The sequence below is a fragment of the Oncorhynchus masou genome, chromosome 28 (assembly GCF_036934945.1).
Source record: "Oncorhynchus masou masou isolate Uvic2021 chromosome 28, UVic_Omas_1.1, whole genome shotgun sequence".
NCBI lineage: Eukaryota > Metazoa > Chordata > Actinopteri > Salmoniformes > Salmonidae > Oncorhynchus > Oncorhynchus masou.
In genome coordinates this window covers 19,356,593-19,376,653 of record NC_088239.1, presented here as the reverse complement: position 1 = coordinate 19,376,653, position 20,061 = coordinate 19,356,593, and the positions used below count along the sequence as shown (strand labels likewise).

Genomic DNA, 20,061 nt, shown 5'->3' with positions numbered 1-20,061 from the left:
CCCCTTAGTTCCAGTGAAGGGAAATCTTAACGCTACAGCATAAACTGAAATGGTTTGTCGAGGTCATTGTGGAAGAACTTGACTGGCCTCCACATTCACCCAACCTTAACCCAATTGAGATGGTTTGGGATGATTTGGACTGCAGAGTGAAGAAAAAGCAGATAACAAGTGCTCAGCATATGTGGGAACTCCTTCAAGACTGTTGGAAAAGCATTCCAGGTGAAGCTGGTTGAGAGAATACCAAGATTGTGAAAAGCTGTCAAGGCGAAGGCTGGCTACTGTAAATACTTTTTTGGTTACTGATTCCATATGTTTTTTCATAGTTTTGATGTCTTCACTATTATGTCTTCACTATTATTCTACAATGTAGAAAATAGTAAAAATAAAGAAAAAGCCCTGAATGAGTAGGTGTGTCCAAACTTTTGACTGGTACTGTATATCATTTTATTTGGGGGGGATGGATCCAAGGCCCTTCAAAAGGGGCCACCAGTTACCCAGTTGGCTAGAGTAAGAAGACGTGCTTCAGTAGACGTGCTTCAGTAGACGTGCTTCAGACACTCAGGTGTGTTACCAACCCGTATTTAAACACCAACCCAGTTGGTATGGGCCAGAACCATTATCAGATGAGAGGGGGTGGACAGTGGAAACACAATGTTCTCATGCTTGCCCAACCCTATAAAGCAGCTCTCGGCAGATAGCTGCCTCTTTCTCGGAAATAGAACTGGACTCCTGACTGACTGTTAGCTGCAATCTGGATGAGCAACAGGCAAGAGAAGAGTGACGGGGAAGTCCCATACTGTTTTCAGATAGCAGCGTACCGCACGCACTGCTTTAGATCCAAGGACATCAAATAGCATAGCAGCATTGTAATATGTTCTGTAGAAGGGTTGGTGGTATACCAGGTAGCAAGCCCACAGAGTTGGCTTGGAACAAATATCCAGACTCCACCCTGAGTAGCTAGCTGCTATGGCTATTAAAGGCTGTTGTGTGGCTATAAAGTCTTGATCGAGATGAAAATATATGTACAGCATGAATGAATGGGGAGGGGTGTAACTAGTAAAGCGCCCACGCCGAAGAGTGCCACAAGTGCCCCTGTCAGCACTGCTGTGTGGCGGTGGCAGTAGTCTCAAGGATGAGTCACAGATCTGGCAGGGGGCACAGGATTCTGAGTCATACACACCCCTCAGGTCCAGCTAGGATGACAGCTGATTCCAGGGCACAGAGAAAGCCTTCACCCTACTCCAGCTAGAATACTGTCTTACTGGCAGGCTTCACAGACCACAGTTGATTTTTTTGTTTTGTATGATTAAGGAAATGGATTTAGGCCCCAAGGACATGGAGTCTGGATCCATTAACAGGCCATTCAGTCTAAATGAGGATGGATTAAAGACCGTGGCCAGTTTTGTCGAAATCTGATAGTGGAAGATGGTGGCGTCTCTTTTTGTGTTTGGTTGGTGGAGTGTAATATTACAGCTAATGTAGTTATTTTAATTGCTTACCATTTGAATTCATACGTAATGTATTTAGGCAAATGTTAGTATTTTGGTGACTATGAACTCAAGCTCTTTCTCAGACCTGTGAAATGCAATTGTATGTACATGAAACAGTATATAGGCAACATTTCTATATCCTAGTGCTGCTGACTGGGGTTTGGTCCATGCTATTTTCGCTGACTCGGAGGTGTACAACAAAACAGCTGTCTCTGTTGAGCGTTCCATTGATACCCACTCTCCTCTCTCCCCAATGTCCGCAAATGTACTACAGAGCCATATGGTAGTAAGTGCATTGGAACGAAACAGCCATATCCCTCAATGCTGTTCACACATCTGATACTGTGACTGATGAGATGGTCAGCTGAACACAATGATAGTGTTAATTCAGTTCACTGCAACGCCTGGTATCGTTTAGAACATTTTTTACTCATTTCACCATAGTCAAAAGCAGGATTCATATTTTCATGCGTCCCACTTCAAAAGCTAATGTTTAGTTGTTGATAATATTTACTTTGTGAAACAAACTCCACACACACCGAAATGAGCATAAATGATGATCATGTATGTCCCCTATCCTTTTAGTTGGTTGATCCCATACCGCCTGTGTCACCCAATGGACACATGGATTCCAGATGCATCCACCGGACGTCTTCAAGAGGTGAGTTTATAGTCTCTCAATATGTTACCACCATTTAATGTCCCCTATTAGTTTGGTTAGATTTGGTTGGCTGACGCAACCGACTGTGTGGGTTGAATCAATGTTGTTTCCATGCTATTTCAACCTAATTCTGTCAACGTGATTGGAAAACACATTGGACTGTGACCAAGTTGTCAACATAGATAATTTCCACCTGGTTGGTTGGACTGATGTCTTTGCAAAAGGGACTATACTGGTGATGTGCCCATCATTCTGACTGTGTGTATGTTCCAGTGCGGCCTGCTTTTCCCAGCTTCTCCCCGGTGGAGAGACGTGTTTCAGAGTGCCCTCCCTCTCAGGATACCTCGGACACCCTGTCTTTCGAAGTGCCTTACTCCGAGGGCGTCACTGCCCACCGCAGGGGCCGCCAGGGGGACTGCCAGGACTGCCAACGCATCCGCAGAGATGACCCCGACCTGCCAGTGAGTCTCACCTCTGACCTTTTGGAACTCCAAAAGGCGTTTAAAAACAAATTAATGCAGTAGAAAATGAGAGAGCGACAGACATATGGAAGGGATTGTACAGGACAAAAAGTGGCAGAGCGGGGATTTGAACCCCAGCTGTAGGTGGCTGTGTGTTGACTGGTCTGGAGGCATCCATGTTAACCAATGGCCGACCTCTGGCAACCTGTTTGAATATATCAAATGTGTTGATGATTGAGACTGTTTCTTATGAATGACCATGGTCTTGTCTTCTGTCTTGTATAGACATTTCAGCTGCCTAGGCCTAAACTAGGCCTCACCCATATCCAAGATCTGTCTTGTGCGGATATGAAGAAGATCGGCTACATCTCTCTGATTGAACTGACCACGTTCTACGACTGCCTGGGCATTGAGCTCAAACGCAACCGAGCAGCACGCAGCAAGGCCCGAGGTGGGTGTTTAACTGGGTCATGTTCATGAGACAACAAACGAAAGAAACCCCACATAAACAGGGCGGGACTACCTGGAATATAAAACATTTTGTTTTATGTTGCAAGATGTTTTAAGACATTTTCAGTTGCGTGCCCTAATGAACACAACCTTGGTGTTTCACATCCTATTTTTACATAGACACGTCATTGGGGTTTTGAACTCTCTCTTTTTTCCCTCCCCTCCACAGAAAGTGGTATATTTGGAGTTCCCCTGACCACTCTACTGGAGAACGACCAGAAGAAATTCCCCGGGTCCAAGGTTCCTCTCGTCTTCAGAAAGGTGATGTACCTGATTGGTTCTATTTGTATTGGTAAAGCCCCCCTTACTTCTACTTTGAAACCACAAGTGTTTCTCCCCTCTGGTTATAGGAATATAGTTATACAAATTATACTGGGGGGAAATCCCTGCTTATTCCCCAATGGAAAATTATATGGGGTTATTGTGCGTTGCCAGGTCTCTTATACTTCTATGGGTCAGTTAAACTCTCCCTAAATCTCTCTCTCCCTCATTTCCTTTCTCTCTTTTCCCCCAACCCCTGTCTCTCTCCTCCCCAACTCCTTCTCTCAGTGCTACTCACACCTTGAGCTGGGCAATATTTACAAAAATTCATATCGCTATAAATTGACTGAATTATTACAATAATAATAAATTGAACAATACATTTATAACATCCATGTGCACTGTTGTTTTTTAAAATATTATCCTTAAAACTTCTACTAATACTTTGAATGTTGTACCTATCAATTTTCCTATTAACAATCACCCATATTACAAACGTATTTAATTTAAAACTTCACATTTCTCTAGTAGGGCCCAATAGGTTATTTATCGTAATGAACAATATCAGAAAACGTCCAGAATAAGTGGTCGATATTGTCGTATCGATATACATTTTTGGTTTATCGTCCCAGCTCTACTCTCCCCCTCTAACTCGTAATACCCTCATCCCTTCCATCATGCTTTTCCTACTGAAGCAACCCTTTCACATGACCCATCACATCACTCCCTGACTCCTCCTCCTCAGCTGGCCATCACTGCTCTGTGTTAACGTAATATGTGTCAGGGGATGCCCACACACGGAATGCTCCCTCCAAGAGCCTCTCCTGTTCCACTATCAGTACTAGAGTCAGCCTTGTTAAGTGTTGCATTTCACACGTCCTCACAAAGACATTCCGGAGAGACTAAATGTCAGAAGTCCACCATATACTCCTTTTAAACCTACTGAATAGGAGAGGGGAGGGAGGAGAGTCAAGTGATGAACTATAAGCTATATATACTGTTATTTTCATTTGTGTTGTCATGTCAACTAGGGATGGATGTTAGTTATTGTCCATTTCTATCACAGAATATGTTATCTCTGATATTTTAGAAATATGTCTGGGATGGTATATGCAGTGCCTTCAGAAGGTATTCACACCCCTTGACTTTTTCCATATTTTGTTGTGTTACAGCCTGAATTTACAATTGATTAAGTTGATATTGTCACTGGCCTACACACAATGCCCCATAATGTCAAATTGGAATGATGTTTTTAGAAATGTTTACAAATGAAAGCTGAAATGTCTTAGATGTAATAGAATATGTTAGCTATTCTAGCTCATATATGTTAAAAATATATCTGTGACTGTATATAAGGAGCTGTACTGAAAATAACATCTGACTGTTTCGAGTCCCAGCAGCTGCCAGTCAGTCAGCCAGTGGCACGGACCTAACCTTGGCATAGCTGAGGATTAAGGCACAAATAACCCTGTTACCAGCAGTCAATTTCCAGTCTATGCAGAATTTGCCTAAAATAAGTCACATTGACTGTCTAGACTGACTACAATTACAGGCCACGTATAGTAAATGACTAGAGTATTGGGTATCAAGGTGATGTTTTATGGATTTGGTAGATAAGTGGCTTCTGAACGGGAATTATAGGACTTTTCTTTGAAGCAATTGTTCACTGCTATATCAGTGTTGGTTTATCTTTTGCAGACCTGGAAAGTGGTTTCTGGAGGAGGACTTGATGAACAAGGTCAAACCATTGCTTCAGAATGCAGATTTTGTGTGGTCTAGTAAACAGATAGTTAGCCTTTGGGATCCAAAGCTTGTCATAAAATACAATTGTTAGGTTGCCTTACTCTCTCAGATCTGTCATATTGCACTTACAAAGATCCCAAAAATGATCAAGTGTTAGTACCTTTCAAGGGAAATATTTTATCAGTCGTCACGAAGAGGCAGGAAACAGGAGGGTTGTGTCTTTCTTTTGGAGTGGACCAGGTGTGTGTGAGATGGCGGGTCTGATAGCGTTAACCTCAGGTTGCTGACATCTTTCTGTTGATACGAGATGACTGAAGTCTCCAGTCCAGGTGTGAGTCATGTTCAATAGAGGAAAACAAGTTTGACGGTGGAGAACAAACATCAAGGCCCAGCAACCGAATCTGTGGGCGCTTTTATCTCGAGTTGTAAATATGAATTGAATGCTGTTTTGTTAGTGGTTTGAAGACATCCCTGTAAAAAAAAAAGTTTGCACAAAAAGGACTTCCTGTCTGTGAAAACCAGGAAGAGGAAACAAATGCAGTCAAATTTGATTGATTTTGTTTTCAGGTGAAAGTCGAGTTCACATAGAAATGTCCCTCTTGGTTTGTTAAACTTGTGGTTTATAAAATGTGTATGCATGTGTTTGCAGCTCTTGTCCAAGCTGGAGCAGACAGGACTACAAACAGAGGGGATTCTCAGAGTACCAGGGTCTGCATCCAGAGTAAAGGTAAGCCCCTCTCCCCTTTCCACTAATAAAACTGGAGCTTTTCATACTTTAGCTGTCTATCACCAATCATAGAGCTATCTTGTTCTGTGTACCTCTAGCCTATGTCTACCACTGTATAAATATTTCACTGAAGGGAAAGATATGTTTGTTCTTTGATTTAGTGCTGTACTTGATCCCATCTTATATTATCCTACTGGGTACCCTCCTTTTCATCATTAGAACAAGCAGACTGAAGAGGGGATGTACCCCCCCACTCCCCTCCATTTTTATCTGTTAGGTACCATGGCAGGTCACCCCTCTACACACACTTGACATCTCAACTAGAGGAAGCATGTGGGTATTAGGTTCTCCAAACACACATGGTGATGGTTAGGGATGTGATTTGTTTTTATGGAGGGGTCAAAGGTGACCGTGGAGTTGACATTAACCACAGGAGGAACCATTGTGGAGATAATGTGTATATTTTTGTTTTGGTGTTGGTATTTGCAGCATCTGCGCCAGGAGCTGGAGCAGAAGTTCTATGAGGAGCGGTTTGACTGGGAGCAGGTGAGGCACAATGACGCAGCGGGTCTGCTGAAGATGTTCATCAGAGAGCTGCCTTATCCTCTGCTCACGCTCCAGCACTTACCGGCCTTCGCCGCTGCACAGAGTGAGTGCACACAAATGTAGGCCTGTACGCTTACCGTTAAGTGGATACATAATACAGTGCATTTGGAAAGTATTCAGACCCCTTGACTTTTTCCACATTCTGTTACATTACAGCTTTATTCTAAAATTGATTAAATTGTTTTTTTGTCCTCTTCAATCTACACACAATACCCCGTAATGACAAAACAAAAACAGGTTTTTGAAGTGTTAGCAAATGAATATAAGTTTTTGGTTGATGTTTCACATTTACATAAGTATTCAGACCCTTTACTTTGTTGAAGCACCTTTGGCAGCGATTACAGCCTCAAGTCTTCTTGGGTATGATGCTACCATCTTGGCACACCTGTATTTGGGGAGTTGCTCCCATTCTTCTCTGCAGATCTTCTCAAGCTCTGTCAGGTTGGATGGGGAGCGTCGCTGCACAGCTATTTTCAGGTCTCTCCAGAGATGTTTGAACGGGTTCAAGTCCGGGCTCTGGCTGGCCCACTCAAGAACATTCAGAGACTTGTCCCGAAGCCACTCCTGTGTTGTCTTGGCTGTGTGCTTCGGGTCGTTGTCCTGTTGGAAGGGGAACCTTCGCCCCAGTCTGAGGTCCTGAGTGCTCTGGAGCAGGTTTTCATCAAGGATCTCTCTGTACTTTGCTCCGTTCATCTTTCCCTTGATCCTGACTAATCTCCCAGTCCCTGCTGCTGAAAAACATCCCCACAGCATGATGCTGCTTCACTGTAAGGATGTTGCCAGGTTTCCTCCAGACGTGACGTTGGCATTCAGGCCAAAGAGTTCAATCTTGGTTTCATCAGACAAGATAATCTTGTTTCTCATGGTCAGACTTTCTAGGTGCCTTTTGGCAATCTCCAACCGGGCTGTCATGTGCCTTTTACTGAGGAGTGGCTTCCATCTGGCCACTCTACCATAAAGGCCTGATTGGTAGAGTGCTGCAGAGAATGTTGGACTTCTGGAAGGTTCTCCCATCTCCACAGAGGAACTCTGGAGCTCTGTCAAAGTGACCATCAAGTTCTTGGTCACCTCCCTGACCAAGGCCCTTCTCCCCCGATTGCTCAGTTTGGCCAGGCAGCCAGCTCGAGGAAGAGTCTTGGTGGTTCCAAACTTCTTCCATCTAAGAAGTATGGAGGCCACTGTTCTTGGGGACCTTCAATGCTGCAGAAATGTTTTGGTACCCTTCCCCAGATCTGGGCCTTGACACATTCCTGTCTCGGACCTCTACAGACGAATCCTTTGACCTAATGGCTTGGTTTTTGTGGGACCTTATATAGACAGGTGTGTGCCTTTCCAAATCATGTCCAATCAATTGAATTTACCACAGGTGGACACAAATCAAATTGTAGAAACATCTCAAGGATGATGAATGGAAACAGGATGCACCTGAACTCAATTTTGAGTCTCATAGTAAAGGGTCTTAATACTTACGGAAATAATATGTTTATGTTTTTGATTTGAGTAAAGGTGGCATCCTATGATGCTGGCCGTTCAACTGCCAGTGTGTCTCTATGGAGATTGCATGGCGGTGTGCTTGATTTTATACACCTGTCGCTGAAATAGCCAAATCCACTAATTTGAAGGAGTCCATATACTTTTGTATATGTTGCTTGTCATTTATGATTAATTTCCAATTTTTCCCTTAAATGTACTCTTAACGATGTCAATAACAGTCAAAAACACTTCCACCAGTTGGTAAAGTGAGTGTGTTTCCAGAGATATCAGTGTGTTTTCCCCTCTGTCCCTCCTCAGGTGTCTCCTCTCCCAGACACCAGATCCAGGCCCTGCACCTCCTCGTCATGCTGCTCCCTGAGCCCAATAGAGACACACTCAAGGTGAGCACAATCTTTGACTAATGCCCCTAAAGATCAGGGTTCACACTGAGAGACTGCACTTTCAACTGTGACCTCACAACCCTACACACACACACCTATCCCACATATCCAGTCCTACAATAGCTCAAATAAGTGCAGAGGCTAAGAATGTTTTTCAATTGGGCAACTGTGTCCAACTATGCATTCCTACGACTCATAAGCCAATAGTCACAACCATGAGTGACTAACAATCCATTCTAAGGGGCGGTTGCCTTCGTAACATGTAAACAACCATGAAGTGTTGCTCAAGCCTCAGTCAAGGCATAATATGATGACTTAACTTGGCACACTTGAAGTGTACTTGAAGAGTAACAACTATGTTTAAGTATCGTCCCATGAATGGGTTATTGTATGAAGTTTAGATAAGAGGTTTTTGAAGGTGTGAAGGGAAAACTGGTGACAACCCTCTGACGTCCTCGCTTCCTGAGTGGACAGTATATAAAATGACGTGTGTAGGATAAGATATGACAATGTGTTTCAGTATGGGCACATTTTGGATCAGTAGGCCAGAGTTACCCAGTGATTGTGCCAGTGCAAAGTTTGAACCTGTTTTCTTGAAGGAATAAATCCGAGGAGCGCACACACACACACACACCCACACACACACACACAGACCCAGTCTAACCCATCTGTGCCCCTCTAGGCCCTGTTGGAGTTCCTAAGGAAGGTGGTAGCCTATGAAGAGAAGAACAGGATGAGTCTGTGGAATGTGTCCATGATCGTGGCTCCCAACCTCTTCACCTTCCGCGGCAAGAACGCCAAGCAGGAGGAGATGCAGGCGGCAGCCGGGGCGGCCCACCTCGTACGGCTGCTCATCACATACCAAGAACTGCTCTGGACCGTGAGTTTGCAACACACGCGTACACACGTTCCTTGAACACATAGAGATGGGATACGTTCACACACGACACATTCACTACCCCCAAACATATCTCATCAACAGTCATCTGGCCTCATCAGGACAGATCAGGGTGCTATTCAACTACAGTAGGACTGCAATTTCCCAAATTGGTGGTTGATGGATTATGTCTATACTGCTCCAGCATAGCATCTGCAATTTTAAGACTTCCAGTACAACTTCTGTAATTTTGCTGAACACAAAACTAACTTTCAGTAATTCAAGACAAGTCGTTTTTTATGTAGACCTTGAGCCTGGTTAAACAAGACTGAAAGCTGAGCTCACCATTGTTTTACTTGAAAAAAAGTTTTTATGACAAAACCCATGAGGGAAGTGATCCAGGCACGTTGTATGAAACGCAAAGAGACAAAGAGCAGCTTGACCCACATCTGGGGACTGCTGCCTGACCTATTAGAATGCAATGCATAGAATGTAATGCCACTACAGCCCAAATCACCAAGCACCCGGGCAGACTGGGAGAAAGTGAAGAGAGAGAGGGAGGATAGAGAGATGAATAGGTGTATTGTTCTCTCCTCAGGTGCCCTGCTTTCTCATCTCCCACGTGAGGAAGTTGAATGAGGCTAGCAAAAAGCCGCCCAGCTCAGAGAAGACCAAAAGGAAGCTGCTAATGATGAGGAAGAGGAACGCTGAGAAGACTGAGAGGAGCGAGGTAATGATTACTGACTTTATGGACTCTAAACTACTTTAACCCCAATTTGAAATGGTCAATTAGATTTATTCTCAATGTTAGTTTGACTTGACAACAATATCATAGGCTATTGGGTGTATGCTTGCTCCTGACAGTACCTAATTGGATGTGGTCGCCAGTACCTTTCAGCATGAGGTTTACTCATGTAATGGGACTTGAATTGAAGTTGGGTCTTTTCTTTGTCCACAGTTGACTGACCTCCGAGAAGGGGTCATCAGGGTTCACGCCCCACTACAAGCTAAGATCTCCATGGCGATCCAGTTGGACAACGAGACCAAGGCCAAAGATGTGATGGCGCGCTTCGATTATGAGAACGGGTCAGTGGAGGAGAAGTGCTGATTACTTATTTCTTCAATACCTCTGTTGATGTTGCTAATGTTTACTATAGGGATGTCTGGGTTTATTAAAATCATTATCTTTTTTTATCTCGCAGTCGTGGCACCAGAAGCACTAGCCAGAGGCCAGTACAGTATTTGTTTGAGGTCGGAGGAAACATAGGTATGTATGATTACATCCGTTTGACTCAAATTATTTTCAATCAAAGGATTATTGTAATTTCTGTCTTCTTTAATCAAACTAAAACAATAACTTTTCTCTCTAGGCGAGCGCTGTTTGGACCCTGAGACTCACCTACTAGACGTCTACCATGTGAATCCGCACTGTGAATGGCTTTTAAAACCCACGACCACATGAGAACTGAGGACTGACTCACTCAACACAGTCAGCAAACTGAACCACTGCCCTCTTGTGGCCGTCTTGGTGAACTGAGCATGCATGGAGACCTTGTTTGACTGTAGGTTCAGTTCAGGTTTTATCCCAAACTATGGACCACTAAAAAGAGCGAGAGCTGGAAGAGGAACTATGGAGAGAGACATTCTCCTCATGAAGGAAGGACTCAACATAGGCCATGTTTGTGGGATTGAACCTTATAACAAACTACTAAATAGGACAGAAGCACTATACTCTGACTAGCTGGGTTCTGGATGGAAGTATTTGGAGGTGGGACAGCTTTGTGAAGACATGCCCCACATACGTGACTGACAACATCCCATTGCTTGCCATTTGAATTTTTTTGTGCCAGATATTCACCTCCTGGGTCGTTCCACCAATTCAGTGCCTTTTGAGGACTTATTTTACACTACCATTTCACTATTAGATGTTCAATGTTTCTTTTGAAAAATGTTTTTTAAAAGGAATAGTCTCGCCACATTAAAACGAGTGTTCAGTTAACGTAACAGGATTGACCTTTAAAATGAGGGACAGACTAATCACATGAAATAATCATCTTCAGAAATGACTTTGTCAAAGCAACAAAATAGCACGGTTTTACAAGGATGGTGAAATGTTGGGGTTTAGTTGCTTAAAACCTTCTAAAAATCAGAGGGTGCAAGGAGGGACACTAGCAAGTCTTTATTTATATGAAAAATCTGATTTATTGAATTTTCCATGTGGTCTATATCAAAGGGCACTTCATTTAATAAAACAGGGTTTTAAAATTCAGGTTTCAAAAATTCAACGACAATTTCTCCATAAAATATGAAAAGGATGCAAAAGGAACTCTTCGTGGAACGACCCTGCGACAGAGGCCATGGACACAATAACAGACCACTTGTGTACCACTTCATGCAAGACCCAGTTAACATTTACTTGCTATATTTATACCACAAATTTATCCTGATAATTGTATTATTACACATACTCCATATAACTTTTTTATTATTTATAAGAGCAGAATGTTGATTGCAAAAATATTGGGAGTGAGGAGATTCAGAAGACTAGCAGTTTGGGTTGTTGAGTTCATGATGGTGAGGGACAAGTGGAGATGGGAGAGACCTGATACTGAATACAGACATTGGCTCTGTCTGAAACTTTGTTTCATGGTCTCCTGTACTGCTGACCGCTGATCGGTGTCTAGAACTGATCGGGACAAGGCAGGTGAAAACAACATAGTGGAAACCTATCCAGTCCTTTCACCTTTCACCGGTCATCAAGGACATGAGGTAAGGAGAGGAAGCGGTTTCGGAGTACTGAGACGCAGGCCCACATCGGAACTGTGACCAACGATTCAGGCCATTGTTCAGCCCACCTTCTTTGCATGTTGAGCACTAATATAAAAAGGTCCAGAACTCAAAACATCTCCCTCCTGACACATCTTCTCACCCCAATGGACTGTGAATTTTGTACATGTGACTTGTAGAAAACAATGTACACACTACACTATGACTTAACAACCCTTTCAACCAATCCTGTATGTCCAGTCTACATAAGAGACATGCATTACTAATGAACTAAACTGACTTTGCATGCCTGGAGAGTGCTTACAATACTTTAATGAAGGAAAGGAGAAAAGGCATAGTGGCCATAAAAAAATGCCCTTCATAGCAGTGTTAGCCTGGCTTCCAAACTGATTCCATTACATTTCACCATCGTTTCTTTCCAAACGATGGTAAGAGCAGTGTTCAGTCTGGTTTCACCAGGCTAGCCCTCGCTTGCTTATGAACTTGTGAATAATGTTTACTTGCAGGGCGTGTATGTTTTAGCCCAATCAACCTCTCCACTTTATTTTACTCTGTGGTCTTAGTAGTTCAATGTTTGCCTGTGCCTTGGTTGTCAGCCTGTGGTTTTTGTTGTTTAAGTATTCTGTGCTTCCAAATGAACCTGTAGCAATTGTGTCAACAAGACAAAGGTCGTAATGTTGATTTGACTTTGCGCAGGACTTTTTAAAATTATTTATCCTTCCAAAGCCAGTGTGTAAACATTTTTTGTAAATGATTGTGCACCATAGACTCTTACTATGTGTGTATTTTCTGTATATAGAATACTGATTTAGCATTTTTTTTTTTAATTTGCATTTATTTTATGAATATTATTTGACCACTGTTGACAGTTTTGGCCAAGTGGCACAATGTATCTGACACAGTAACAACTGAATATAACGTCAAGTTAAAAATGGACTTGTCTTTCTCTCTTGCCAGAACTGTGTTGTGAAATATGTTAGGAAAAAAATCAGCTCAGTTTCTCCCCCAAAATAGCATGAACACTAAATTGAGAACATTATTCTGCAGGTACTCCTGGGAAACTATGCAGAAAGACAAACAGACATGGTATAGAACAGAAAACATCAGAAGGATGACCGCTATGGAAGCAGCTTTGACAAGCGTGTTATGCACTGCATAATATGTGGGCAGGCCTATAGTAATAGAGCCTACAGATCAACTATGACTTTGATATACTATGATATTGATATTTTTAAATGTATTTTATTAGCAAATATTAATTTTCTAGAACATCGCATATAAAAACTAAGACCTTCTATTGTGCAATTAATTTGGGGGAGTCAAAATGCACTAAAAGAACATGAACACCAACACAGAAAACGACTTGATTAAAAAAAAAAAAAACATTTTCACATTGACCAAACATTACTTCAATCTTTCTTTACAAAACATTACAAATGGAAGTAATTTCATAGGTCAAATTTCAATGGTCAAATCACAGGGTCATAGTGTTAGATATGGAATGGTTTGGTATGGCTGGTAAAGTTCTGGTATGGTTGTGGCAAGGTTATGTGGCGGTGCTAGGGCAGGAGTGGGGTGACACTCCTTGGAGGGTGAAGGCAGTACTGAAGTCCAGGATGTTGGTTATGTGACCCTTGATCAAGCGGATGTTACGCATACAACCACGGAACGGCATTCTGGATGTCAGACAGTTCTGTTTCACGCCGACTGTAAAAGAAAAAAGAGAGTGAGGTCAATACATGGGTGCTAACAAAATAATTGACTTGACACTGAAATTGATCAACATCAAAGCAAAAGGGTGACAAAGACCCAGTCCAGTGAAGTGTCTTGCATTTAGGGTATAGGGGCTGTTTGTGGAAACAGACTGAAGGTTTTATAGAGGGGGAACCTACCAGGGAAGCCTCCCACGTAGACCGGGTCCTTGGTCTCAGCCGAGGTGGACTGGGGGTGGGGGTTGTCGGTGAGCACCGTGACTCCGTCCACGGTCAGACTCAGAGCGTTCTTGGTCTTCTTTGCCAGCAGGGTGTGCCAGAGACCGTCACACAGCCACCAGGCCAGCCGCGAAGTGGCCGACACCCGCCCGGCACCGTTGTTCACGTGGAACACCGCCTGTCCGTTGGCTAGCTCCAGCCCGATGGCGTCCACCTTGGCGCTGCTGACCCCAAGGAGGACTCCATCTGACACTGTGCTGCGGAACTCCAGAGACACCTCCATATCTGAGCCCACTTTGTACCCATTCTTTACTGCAGGGGACAAACCATAACGAACAAGTTTACATCACTATGTCATACAGTCCAGGGGGACACATTAAGACACTCCCATTCATGTTTTTAAACAGTTAAATGTAGCTATGCATTGAGCTTGTTAAAATGATCTCATCCTAAGCATTATTCTGGAAAATCTATCAGAAAGGATGTGGAAATGTTGACTTTTTAAAAATAGTTGGCAGAAAATGTTTAAATGGATTTTTTTGTGTTTTTCGCTTCACAAAGACTTTGGCTTGAAGTATGGAGTTTATGGGCGTTAGTACTCACTCAGAGCAGCGTATCCGCTGCCATTGAAGAAGGTCCCGTCCTGGGCTCTGGTGAAGCAGTGCGCAGTGGATTGTTCAGACACTGGACTCTGGGTGTTCAACTTAACACTGTTCAGCAACACCTTCTGGATGCAGCCTGCCAAACTATGGGTCACCTGCATGAAGGAATATAAATATTAACATTTGGGGTTGTGGATAAACATTTACTCAGCAGAAAATGTACCACCTGCTTTCAACACAAACAATTATATAAAAACTATATTTCAGCATGAATAGCAAGTACACTGACTATACCAAAAATTAGGAATACCTTGCTAATATTGAGTTGCACCCCCTTAGCCCTCAGAACAGCCTCAATTTGTTGGGGCATGGACTGTACAGTTGTGGCCAAATGTTTTGAGAATGACACAAATATTAATTTTCACAAAGTCTGCTACCTCAGTTTGTATGATGGCAATTTACATATACTCCAGAATGTTATGAAGAGTGATCAGATGAATTGCAATTAGTTGCAAAGTCCCTCTTTGCCATGCAAATGAACTGAATCCCCCCAAAACATTTCCACTGCATTTAAACCCTGCCACAAAAGGACCAGCTGACGTCATGTTAGTGATTCTCTCGTTAACACAGGTTTGAGTGTTGACGAGGACAAGGCTGGAGATCACTCTGTCATGCTGATTGAGTTGAAAGCTTCAAAAGGAGGGTGGTGGTTGGAATCATTTTTCTTCTTCTGTCAATCATGGTTACCTGCAAGGAAACACGTGCCGTCATCATTGCTTTGCACAAAAAGGGCTTCACAGGCAAGGATATTGCTGCCAGTAAGATTGCACCTAAATCAACCATTTATCGGATCATCAAGAACTACAAGGAGAGCGGTTCAATTGTTGTGATGAAGGCTTCAGGGCGTCCAAGAAAGTCCAGCAAACGCCAGGACCATCCCCTAAAGTTGATTCAGCTGCGGGATCAGGACACCACCAGTACAGAGCTTGCTCAAGAATGGCAGCAGGCAGGTGTGAGTGCATCTGCATGCACAGTGAGGCGAAGACTTTTGGAGGATGGCCTGGTGTCAAGAAGGGCAGAAAAGAAGCCACTTCTCTCCAGGAAAAACATCAGGGACAGACTAATATTATATAAAAGGTACAGGGATTGGACTGCTGAGGACTGGGTTAAAGTAATTTTCTCTGATGAATCCCCTTTCCGATTGTTTGGGGCATCTGGAAAAAAGCTTGTCCGGAGAAGACAAGGTGAGAGCTACCATCAGTCCTGTGTCATGCAAACAGTAAAGCATCCTGAGACCATTAATTTGTGGGGTTGCTTCTCAGCCAAGGGAGTGGGCTCACTCACAATTTTGCCTAAGAACACAGCCATGAATGAAGAATGGCACAAACACATCCTCCGAGAGCAACTTCTCCCAACCATCCAGGAACAGTTTGGTGACGAATCAATGCCTTTTCCAGCATGATGGAGCACCTTGCCATAAGGCAAAAGTGATAACTATGTGCCTCGGGGAACAAAACATCGATATTTTGGGTCCATGGCCAGGAAACTCCCCAGACCTTAATCCCATTGACAACTTGTGGTCAATACTCAAGAGGTGGGTGGACAAACAAAACCCCACAAATTCTGACAAACTCCAAGCATTGATTATGCAAGAATGGGCTGCCATCAGTCAGTATGTGGCCCAGAAGTTAATTGACAGCATGCCAGGGCAGATTGCAGAGGTCTTGAAAAAGAAGGGTCAATACTGCAAATATTGACTCTTTGCATCAGCTTCATGTAATTGTCGATAAAAAGCCTTTGACACTTATGAGATGTGTGTCATTATACTTCAGTATCTGACTAAAATATCTAAACACACTGAGGCAGCAGACTTTGTGAAAATGTATATTTGTGTCAAAACTTTTGGCCACGACTGTACAAGGTGTCGAAAGCTTGCCACAGCGTTGCTGGCCCATGTTGGCTCCAATGCTTCCCACAGTTGTGTAAAGTTGACTGGATGTCCTTTGGGTGCTGGACCATTCTTGATACACATGAGAAACTGTTGAGCGTGAAAAACTCAGCAGCGTTGCAGTTCTTGACACAAACCGGTGGGCCTGGCACCTACTACCATACCCTGTTCAAAGGCAATTCAATATTGTGTCTTGCCCATTCACCCTCTGAATGGCACACATATACAATCCATGTCTCAATGTTTATAAATCCTTTAACCTGTCTCCTCCCTTCATCTACACTGATTCAAAGTTGATTTAACAAGTGACATCAATAAGGGATCATAGCTTTCATCTGGTCAGTCTGTCATGGAAAGAGCACGTGTTCTTAATGTTTTGTACAGTCAGTGCATGTTGTGTGTTGTAGTTGAACTTACATTGCCTATCTTCTTGGCGGTGTAGCTCTGGGGAAGTCCTCCCAGATACAGCTTGTTCTCCACATCCAGAGTGTTTCCTTTAGCCGGCACTGGAGTTGACGGCTGGCCGTCGACACTGATAACCACACTCTTCTTATTGAAGTCCGTCTTCACCTGGACACCCACAGATACACGACAGGGTTGGGGAGAGTCATGACAACCTGCATGGTAATATCACTGCTTTCAGTTATGATCTGAAACAAACTTGAATTGTGACATACTTGGGCTTTTGTATTCATTAATGATATTGTTATGCATCCCCTGAATCGACAACAATCACTGCAATCTACTATCGCTCTTGGCCCAGAAGGGCATAGTCACTAACTGTGTGCCACTGGCCGTCGTTGACGGGCACAGGGAAGGTGGCGGTGGCGGGGCCGCTGCCCTTGTCACAGGTGAAGAACAGATGTCCTCCCAGCAGCTGCAGAGTGGCGTAGTCCATCTGGTTGGCGTGGGCCATGTAGTAGATCAAACCACTCTGGGTATAGGTACGCACCGACAGCTCCAGAGAGAAACTGTCAGGAAGAGAAGCGAGAAGAGACATTAAGAATTTAAGCTACTGACAAAGCTATATTTTGAGTTAGCTATGATTTCCTCTAAGATAAAGACTTTTGTTAATGGTTTGGTAGACCTATAAATAGGCAATGAATGGATATGACAATTTGTGGATAATTGTCAATAATACACAATTGAAGTGGACATTTGTTTAGGAGTACCAACCAATCTCATAATAATCATATATTGATGAATCCACCAACCAAAAACATGTCTCACAACATGTTTGGAATGACAGTGACAATAGGAGTTGGCAAGAGCATAAGCAGATCTGGGATCAGGTTAATTGAACTGTGCCTTCCTCTCAATCACAAACAATGTAGGCTACAGTGAAACACTTGAGAAGAGTTCTAGCTAAGTCAATGGGAATGTGTAACATTAGCCCTGCTCGTTTCCAAGCAGTGCCGGAGTGCCTGCTATAATAAATATTTAAACAAAGAGAATGGGCCACAGCCGAGACAGGAAATTAGGTAGACCTTGGGGAGGCTATTATAATTCTTCTCTTTAATGAAGAGATATGCACTCATGCTCAGAGAAAAGCAATCAACGATGTTGGCCTTGAGGGTTTTTTGCAATTCACTATCCTGTATGTTACACGACATGGCCAAAAGTATGTGGACACTTGCTCATCGAACATCTCATTCCTAAATCATGGGCATTAATATAGAGTCGGTCCCCCCTTTGCTGCTATAACAGCCTCCACTCTTCTGGGATGGTTTTCCACTATATGTTGGAACATTGCTGCAGGGACTTGCTTCCATTCAGCTACAAGAGCATTAGTGAGGTAGGGCACTGATGTTGGGCGATTAGGCCGGCTCGCAGTCGGCGTTCCAATTCATCCCAAAGGTGTTCGATGGGGTTGAGGTCAGGGTTCTGTGCAGGCCAGTCAAGTTCTTCCACACCAATCTTGACCAAGCATTTCTGTATGGACCTCGCTTTGGAACTAAGGGATCTAGCCAAACCAAGAAAAACAGCCCTAGAGAATTATTCCTCCTCCACCAAACTGTACAGCTGGCACAATGCATTGGTAGTGTTCTCCTGGCATCCGCCAAACCCAGATTTGTCCGTCAGACTGACAGATGGTGAGGCGTGATTCATCACTCCAGAGAACGTGTTTCCACTCCTCCAGAGTCCAATGGCGGCAAGCTTGACACCACTCTAGCCGACGCTTGGCATTGCGCATGGTGATCTTAGGTTTGTGTGCGGCTGCTCGGCCATCAAAACCCATTTCAAAAGCTCCCGACTCCACTTTGTCCATGACAGCCAACAGAGGCTCATCATAAGACATCCCTTCTTCCATGTGTCTCTTAGGGTCAATCTTCAATGAGTTTAAGTTTTATTTTTGTAATAAAACGTTGCTTCCAGAGCCCGTTTGGAACTCGGTAGAGAACAGATGATTTTTACGTGCTACACACTTCAGCACTCGGCGGTTCTGTTCTGTGAGCTTGTATGGCCTACCACTTTGCGGCTGAGCTGTTGTTGCTCCTTCACAATAACAGCACTTACAGTTGACTGAGGCAGCTCTAGAGCGGAAATTTGACAAACTGACTTGGCATCCTATGACGGTGCCATGTTGAAAGACACTGAGCTATTCAGTACGGGCCATTCTCCTGGCAATGTTTGTCTATGGTGATTGCATGGCTGTGTGCTCAATTTTATACGGCTGAAATAGCCGAATCCACTAATTTGAAGGGGTGTCCACATACACTGCATGGCCAAAAGTATAGGACTATGCTCTCCATTACAGGAAGAGTACTTAGTATGATGGTTGTAGAGCACACCAAGGCAAAGTATTAGCTAAGCAGCTAGAACACCTTCCTACCTCCATTTCAATGTACTGGAATGCTGGCTTGAACCGGTTTTACACAACTAGCTATGGGCCAACTGATATCAAGGCTAACATGACACAAATTAGATACAACACTATGAAGTGAGAATCCCTAAAGAAATGAATATAGAATTGTGACAATCATAGAAATGACATAGAATATAATCTCTATGATAAAAACCATGCTGTGCCATCTGACATGTTTTGGAGAGGGTAGTTCAATGAGCCAGCTGTCAGTACTGACCTCCTCCTCACTGTGTTGGGGTTGATGCTGAGGACCATGTGACTGTGTCTGGAGATGCCAAACTGCTGTGCTTCTGGGATGGATGAGGTGTTGTCCATCGATGCACACTGGAGACAAACAGAGGGAACACAGAACAATGACGGACAACACGAGGAACTATCTGTGACAACATGGTGACCTGTTTGAAGAGCTGCAGCACAGTAAATCCCAACAGATAAGAGGTGTGTGTGTGTGTCTGCTGTACCGTGAGTGTGCCGGGGGTGAGCGCGCTGAGCTGGCCGGGGAGTGGTGCAGGGGTTCTGGCAGGGTCCGGAGTGGGCTCGGCATCTAGGTCAGTGTCATCAGATAGGAGGACCCTTTTAGGCCTCTCCTCCAATAGACAGCTGTCCATGTCCACGTTGTGGTACCTCACAGCAGCCGACAGGTCCAACAACCTATAGGGACACAGCACAACATGGGTCAGACCAAAGAGTAACCATGAAGGCCCCAATTGAGGAGGG

At 43.7% G+C, this 20,061-nt stretch overlaps 2 protein-coding genes across 4 annotated transcripts in view; one reads left to right on the top strand and one right to left on the bottom strand.

Annotated features, from left to right (window-relative positions):
- LOC135517305 (rho GTPase-activating protein 18-like) overlaps positions 1–12,933 on the top strand; it is a 52,362-nt gene extending 39,429 nt beyond the window's left edge. For all 3 annotated transcript variants that reach the window (XM_064941486.1, XM_064941487.1, XM_064941488.1), the window contains exons 4-15: positions 2,076–2,151; positions 2,425–2,612; positions 2,898–3,063; positions 3,292–3,383; positions 5,776–5,853; positions 6,343–6,502; positions 8,251–8,333; positions 9,016–9,213; positions 9,809–9,940; positions 10,169–10,296; positions 10,413–10,477; positions 10,581–12,933. In XM_064941486.1, coding sequence (XP_064797558.1) covers positions 2,076–2,151; positions 2,425–2,612; positions 2,898–3,063; positions 3,292–3,383; positions 5,776–5,853; positions 6,343–6,502; positions 8,251–8,333; positions 9,016–9,213; positions 9,809–9,940; positions 10,169–10,296; positions 10,413–10,477; positions 10,581–10,672 — 1,458 coding nt within the window. In that variant the 3' untranslated portion in view covers positions 10,673–12,933. The remainder of the gene's footprint in view (positions 1–2,075; positions 2,152–2,424; positions 2,613–2,897; positions 3,064–3,291; positions 3,384–5,775; positions 5,854–6,342; positions 6,503–8,250; positions 8,334–9,015; positions 9,214–9,808; positions 9,941–10,168; positions 10,297–10,412; positions 10,478–10,580) is intronic.
- Positions 12,934–13,023: 90 nt separating this feature from the next.
- lama1 (laminin, alpha 1) overlaps positions 13,024–20,061 on the bottom strand; it is a 74,720-nt gene continuing 67,682 nt past the window's right edge. The window contains exons 51-57 of the mRNA XM_064941485.1: positions 19,806–19,995; positions 19,562–19,668; positions 17,260–17,449; positions 16,896–17,048; positions 14,532–14,685; positions 13,890–14,240; positions 13,024–13,704 (exon numbers count right to left, since the gene is read on the bottom strand). Coding sequence (XP_064797557.1) covers positions 13,544–13,704; positions 13,890–14,240; positions 14,532–14,685; positions 16,896–17,048; positions 17,260–17,449; positions 19,562–19,668; positions 19,806–19,995 — 1,306 coding nt within the window. The 3' untranslated portion in view covers positions 13,024–13,543. The remainder of the gene's footprint in view (positions 13,705–13,889; positions 14,241–14,531; positions 14,686–16,895; positions 17,049–17,259; positions 17,450–19,561; positions 19,669–19,805; positions 19,996–20,061) is intronic.